At 34.5% G+C, this 7,028-nt stretch overlaps 1 protein-coding gene across 1 annotated transcript; it reads left to right on the top strand.

The window, feature by feature from the left end:
- Positions 1 to 254: 254 nt before the first annotated feature.
- Positions 255 to 4,381, top strand: IFNG (interferon gamma). The gene is made up of 4 exons (XM_054580280.1): positions 255 to 368; positions 1,546 to 1,614; positions 1,710 to 1,892; positions 4,247 to 4,381. Exons 1-4 carry the CDS (start codon positions 255 to 257, stop codon positions 4,379 to 4,381), a joined length of 501 nt encoding a protein of 166 aa, XP_054436255.1.
- Positions 4,382 to 7,028: the final 2,647 nt, after the last annotated feature.

The following is a 7,028-nucleotide window of genomic DNA, read 5'->3' as shown; positions in this document are numbered from 1 at the left end:
TAGTTATTAATACAAACTAACATCTCTGTCTATCTGTCACCATCTCATCTTAAAAAAACTTGTGAAAATACGTAATCCTGATGAGACTCCAATTAGGTATAAATACCAGCAGCAAAAGGAGAGGCAGTACATTTTTCTGATCATCTTCAGATTGGCTACTCAAAAGAGAAAGATCAGCTGAGCCCTTTGGACCTGATCGGCTTAATACAGGAGCTACTGATTTCAACGACTTTGGCCTAACTCTCTCCGAAACAATGAATTACACAAGTTATATCTTAGCTTTTCAGCTTTGCATGATTTTGGGTTTTTCTAGCTACCTCAGCCAGGCCACATCTACTAAAGAAATAGAAAACCTAAAAGAATATTTTGTAAGTATGACCTTTTAATAATATTTGTTTGTGTTTCAAATGACTGAACATCAACTTTGAATTTTATCTATGATAGGCTGTCATCTCTATTCCACAGTCATCTTGAGAAGACTTGGTGTTATTTTTACTGTTGACTGGATGAGTTTTTAACTAAATGATCTAGATTCTGCTTTAGCCCTCTACTCAATTTACTATCGAGACTAGGAGGGCATTCATGAATCTTTCAAAAGACGGGCATAATATGGGTATAAAACAAGATGATGTTGATACTTTTGTGGTAAAAATCCTTTCAATTGTGAGGTCAAGTAGCATATGTATTGAAAAAAATGACTTGGTTATTAATTTATGATTTCTCAGACTACCATTATGGTGATAGTAAAGAGTCAAGATTAGCATTAAAAATGATCATCTGAAACAATTAATCAATTAAAGAAGATAAGTTTCTTAAAGCTTTGGCTTTAAAAAATCACTTATAGGTGTTTTTCTCCACAAAGTGGTTTTAAAATTAACTACCCCATCTATATCTATAAATTACCCTTGAACTCAATCCCTTGCTGAGATTCTCTAGGAGTTATAATCTCACTTGTGGTAATTTTTTTAAATATGAATTTCTTTTAAAATTTTAGTTGCAGTAGTTTTTGCATCTTAAATATTTTATTATTTGTCCAAAATTTAGCTATTATAGTAACTATCCTACTTATATTCAAACTTTCACAAGTTATTATATTCTCACAACATCAAATCAAATCTCTCTCTCACACACACACACCTATCTTTTAAAGCTGACATAATATCAAATACGAGGACATAGGTAGATATTATAAATATCTGTACCATAGGGGGGCAGTATTTTACAGTGGGATAGTTGCTCATTTTTTCTACTAGGCTTGAAAACACTATTTTTACCTGTACGTATTTGAGACGATTGAAGTAACAGCCTTGTTGAGTTCATTTGTGACTATTCAATTTAAGGGATATACTAGAAAATAAGAGAGTTAAAATAGCAGAGCAGTTGTTGGCTATATCCAATATAACAGTTTTGGGAATACTTGCTAGAAGAAAACAGGGGGTTGAAAAGAAAATCGGTGAATATTTTCAGCATCTGAATGCAATAGAACTTGTATTTTTAGGGTAATTTATGAACTAATTATAAACCAATTTTTTCCTTTTTTTTCAGAATGCAAGTAAGCCAGATGTAGCAGATGGTGAATCTCTCTTCTCAGACATTTGGAAGAATTGGAAAGAGGTAAGCTGAATATTTCCATTTGGTTAATTTCCCTGTTGCTTATTTTCCGATGGATAAATTCACGTCAACCTCTCTTTGTACTCTTTCCTCCTAAGGAGAGTGACAGAAAAATATTCCAGAGCCAAATTGTCTCCTTCTACTTCAAACTCTTTGACTTCTTAAAAGATAACCAGAGTATTCAAAGTAGCGTTGACGTTATCAAGGAAGACATGCGTGTTAAGTTCTTCAACAGCAGCAATAGCAAAATGGAAGCCTTCAAGAAGCTGATTCAAATTCCGGTGAGTTTATCTTAATTCTTCCTTTGGTTTCATTGCAGAGGGTCTTGCAAAAGCACTTAATTCCCAGAAATTAGAAATTAGCTACTGGGTACAGTTGTTAAAACTATGAAATAAACCCATGGCCCAAATTTCTCCTTACTCGTTCCATTTGTGATTTTGGGTGATTTTTGTCAAGTCAGTATGGCAATTATTTAATTTTGTAATTTGGAAAAAAGCTGGCATTATGACTATTGCACAAAGGGGAATGGACAAATCCAGTGAGGAAGAAGTGGGAAAGAAGTTGAGAGAGGTGTTGAGAAGCAGTTCGCTTATTGCTCCTTGCTTGCGTGATGGAAATTCTCTTGTTTTGGATGGGAGGCTGCATGTCTTAATGGAAAGAACAGTAGGAGGGGAGAGATCTGTGCTCTTCTCTCAGCTTGACCACCAAAGAACTTGGTGAATTCAGATGAATCATAGGCCTGGCTCAGTTTCCCATCATAAAGGGAACCTGTTGGTTTCACTGTAGTTTCTATGGTCACATTGGCTCTAAATCTTTACAATGCCATGGATGGAAAATGAGAAGGAAGTAGGAGAAAGCTATGGTCTTTGAAAAGACACTAGGGGCATTCCACTGCCAGGCCCTGGTCAACCTCTCATATAGCGCAGCCCAAGAAAAGATTAGAGTATTTATTTGCTTTCAGAAAAGAAAATAGGTAGAATTTATACCTTCTGAAATAACTTTATCAGTTTTGGATACTAGACTATGCATATCAGCTGGAAAAATCCTTAGACTCTTAAGCTTTGTCTTAAGTTTTTAAAGCTTGAGTCTAGAAACTGCAAAATAAATTTGAAGTATAAAGACAAATCACCTTTACTAAAATTGTATCCAAGAGATGAAGGCCTCCAGATTCCTTTAGATTTGGCTTTGATATAAAAGAAATATGAGAAAGGGAGGGGTCATGATATAACTAGTACTATCAGGATTTGTGCCCAACTCTCACTATACCTGGAACTGAAATAAGTACTTGCTCTTCAGAATTTTTCTAGTCCCCAGTACATTAGATGGTACAAAAGTGGCTTGGAAAAAAACTTAGGACTATTACTACTTTCCACTCATAATGCTTTTCAGTGTTCAGCAGTTCTCCTTTGGCCACAGGCTAGAGACTTAAAAAGCACTTTTTTCTAACCCAGTGCTACCCTTGGTTTGTACCTATACCTGAATGGATCTCGTAGTTTCTTAGTGATACTTAATATACTGGAATATAAAATTTATCACTTCCAAACACACTGATAGGAACTTTCCCTATTTTGCCATAAGTAGGCCTTGAAAAAAAGTCTGTTGGTCCCCTCCTTCTGGAAGCTCTAAGCCTCCTACTTCATGATGGGCAACCTTGAGTAAGCTCTCAACCATTTTCCACTTTTACTTAATTATTAACATATTTAAGGCATGTTTTGCCTTTATGTGAATAGTCTTGCAGCCTAGAATCCCCCTAGTCATTCTCAGGTATGTGGCAGGTATGTGGTCGCACTGTTTCCAGCATTAGAAAGAAAGATAGTGGAGGAGCCCAGGTGAAAGTAAATGGTCCTCATTTTATGAAGCATGAATTCACCTAAATGTTCCTATTGGCTCGAGAGAGGAAATAATTCAATGTGCTGGAATAGAAGGCAGGGTACAGGGAAACTTGTTACAATTCTTAACTTTAAATGTTTATATTGGTAATTGCTTATTGCCATATAAAAATGATTTGTTGTATTTTAATCCCATTACAGAAATGATGAGACAGACATAATTAGGAGAAATTAAAAATTATAGTATTCATTTGTCTTGGACTTGGTATTTACAAGGTACTAAACCTATCTCAGTGGTTCTCAAACTTTGGTGGGTATCAGTGTCACCTGTGGAGCTTAGTGAACCACACAGTGACCTAGGCCCTCTCTGCCTTCATGAACCTGGGTTTCTGAGTTCTCCATGAGGTCTCCAGGTTATTCTGCTAGACACCAAAGGTGACAACCACTAACCTATATTAACTCAGTTGATACAGCAAAGACTAAAGTACAAAGATGACAGAAAAAACCCACATTTTTTGTCATTCCACATTAAGGTCTTTCTACTGTATAATTTTGAGAATTCTGGAGTAGTAAACTTAAGGACATATCATGTGCCCCTCCATAATACAGCATAAGTAGCAATTTAATTATAATTTTAGTCTTTACTACCAAAGAAAGCACTGCTGTATATTTACTGGCAATATATTGTCAGTAAAAACCATCTTTTTAAAGAAATACATCCATTTTCATGGATCATAACATCAACAGCAGAATATCCTGATGGCTTATATGCCTGAAATTAATTTTGCTGTGTTCTTTTCCAATAGGTAAATGATCTGATGGTCCAGCGCAAAGCAATACATGAACTCATCAGAGTGATGAGTGAACTGGCACCAAGATCTACCCTGAGGAAGCGGAAGAGGAGTCCGAAGCTGTTTCATGCCCGGAGTGCATCAAAATAATTGTCTTCCTGCTTGCAATGTTTGAATTTTTAAATCTAAATCTATTTATTATTTAATATTTTACATTATTTATATGAGGAATATATTTTAAACTCATGGCCAAAGTATTTATAATAGCAACATTTATGTAATGAAAATGAGTATCTATTAATATATGTATTATTTATAATTCCTGTATCCTGTGATTATTTTACTTGACATTTTTTTTTTTTTTTTCTGACTGATGAGACAAAGTTATGTGGTTATAAGGCTCTATCTTAGGGGCCAACTAAGATAGGTCTCTTGCAGCAGACCTAAGCAAGACCCTGTGGGTTGTGCATTTATTTCACCTGATGGTATAATAAACACTTAGAAATAAAATCACACCATCCAGTCGCTGCCTATTTGAGATCATGTCTGCGTTCTGAGCCACTGCTTTACTGCCATGTCACACAGACTTGAATGTGTAGGTCATATAACTTGTGCCCTGATAAAAACAAAGAATCTTATCTCACACCTGGTGCTTCAGAATATTGCTGACAATTATGACTGTATCCAAATGCAAAATATTTTGTTTTATCAATATTTTATATATGAATAAAGCATAATTTCATAACTATTCATGCTGTGTCAGACATTTTTTAAGTAAGGACTACGGTAAAAGTCCTACATACTAATGAATTATTGGAGGCAAAGTCAATTTCAGCTGTGGAAATCTTAGAATTGGATTAAATCCCATTAAATGTGGTGTTTCTCTCTGCCAGCAATTTGTTGGCTTCCACTCTCCATTGGGCAGCTCTCTAAGTTATCTTTCCATAATACAGATTTAGCTATGTTACCATTGATATCAGAGCTTCTACAGTGGAAAGTAGTCCAAATTGTTTAGCTTGGCACACAGAGATTTATTGATACTCTCTCCCTCAACTTCCCAATGCATCCTTCAACTTGGTATTCCCCATCTCTTCTGTCCACCTTGAGCAAACATCACTAGATATCAATAGTGAATGTGAGCTTTAGGGAGAGAGATCTGTATTAGAATCTTGGTTCTCCCATTACAAGCATTGTGATTTTTTAAAGAAGATTTTTTAAAATTATTTTTTAAATTTTTAAATCATATTTATTATATTACAGTTGTCTCAATTTTTCTCCCTTTACCCCCCTCCATCTAGCTCACCCCCACCCCCCACTCCCACAGTCAATTCCCAAGCTATTGTCCATGTCCATGGGTCATTCATACATGTTCTTTGTCTAGTCCCTTCCCCTTCTTTTCACCATTTTCCTCTTTCCTTATCCCCTCTGGTCACTTTCAGTCTGCTCCATGTTTCCATGTTTGTTAGTTTATTTTGTTGAATAGAGTCCACTTATAGGTGAGACCATATGGTATTTGTCTTTCATCAACTGGCTTATTTCACTTAGCTTAATATTCTCCAGTTTCATCCACGTTGTCACAAAAGGTAGGAGTGCCATCTCTTTCTTTCTTTCTTTCTTTCTTTCTTTCTTTCTTTCTTTCTTTCTTTCTTTCTTTCTTTCTTTCTTTCTTTTTTTCTTTCAAATGCAGATTGATTTTATTTTTTTTAAAGTCAAAGTTAATTATAAAATATTAAAAAATTTAAAACCATTATTAAACCAACATGACATGAGCACAGAAATGATCAAATAGATTAATGAAATATAATGAACATTCTAGAGACAAATGTATATGTCTGTCTAACAATGTAATATATGAATAAGTTGCTATTTCAAATCAATGGGTAAAATAAGGCTCATTCAACAAATAAGATGCATGAAACACTATTACTTGAAATAAACAAATAGAGAGCCTTATTTCACATGTTATACAAGAAATATTCAGGTGAGGTAAAAATCAATATGTAGAATCTAAGGAGTTTTAGGAGAAAATACAAACTAATATTTTTTTTACCCTGAAGTAAAATATTCAAATCCAGAAGCAATAAAGTAAAATATTGACAATATGACTATATTAAACATTTAAGACTGTATAGTAATATACATATAAAAAAAGTTAAAGGACGAGTAATAGAATAGGAAAGTATTTGCATCACAACTGTAAGAGGGTTAATGGTTTGTTTTTTTAAAGGAATAAATTCTACAAACATTTAATTTAAAAAATGGATAAAAAATACCAAAAAGTCATTTAAAGTTTTTTAAAAATAATAGAAATAGGCAAGAAATATCCAAAAACAGGTTTAGTTTCAACAAATAATAAAGGAACAATTAAAAGAACACATCATTGTCACAATCAGATTAATACGTATTAAAAAATATCGGTAATATCAAGTATTGGTGACTGTGAAAGGAACTGGGTATTCATAGACTCTTTTTCTTCATCTTAAAGCAGTCTCTTTAGTATATTTTGCAGTGCTGGTTTGGTGGAGGTGGATTCTTTTAACCGTCTTTTTTCTGGGAAAGTCCTTATTTTGCCTTCCATTTTCATTGAGAGCCTTGCTGGGTAGAGCAGTCTTGGTTGCAGGCCTTTGCTTTTCATGACTTGGAATATTCTTGCCACTCCCTTCTGGCTTGCAGTGTTTCTGTTGAGAAGTCAGCTGCTAGCCGTATCAGGGCTCCCTTATATGTTACTACCTCTTTCTCCCTTGCTTTCTTTAGGATTCTCTGTTTGTCTTTCCTATTTGTCATTTTAATGATGATG

Source organism: Pteronotus mesoamericanus, unplaced genomic scaffold, assembly GCF_021234165.1.
Source record: "Pteronotus mesoamericanus isolate MK-2021 breed Mesoamerican mustached bat unplaced genomic scaffold, CSHL_Meso_final contig_56, whole genome shotgun sequence".
In the NCBI taxonomy this organism is placed as follows: Eukaryota; Metazoa; Chordata; class Mammalia; order Chiroptera; family Mormoopidae; genus Pteronotus; species Pteronotus mesoamericanus.
This window is presented reverse-complemented; position numbering and strand designations above follow the sequence as displayed.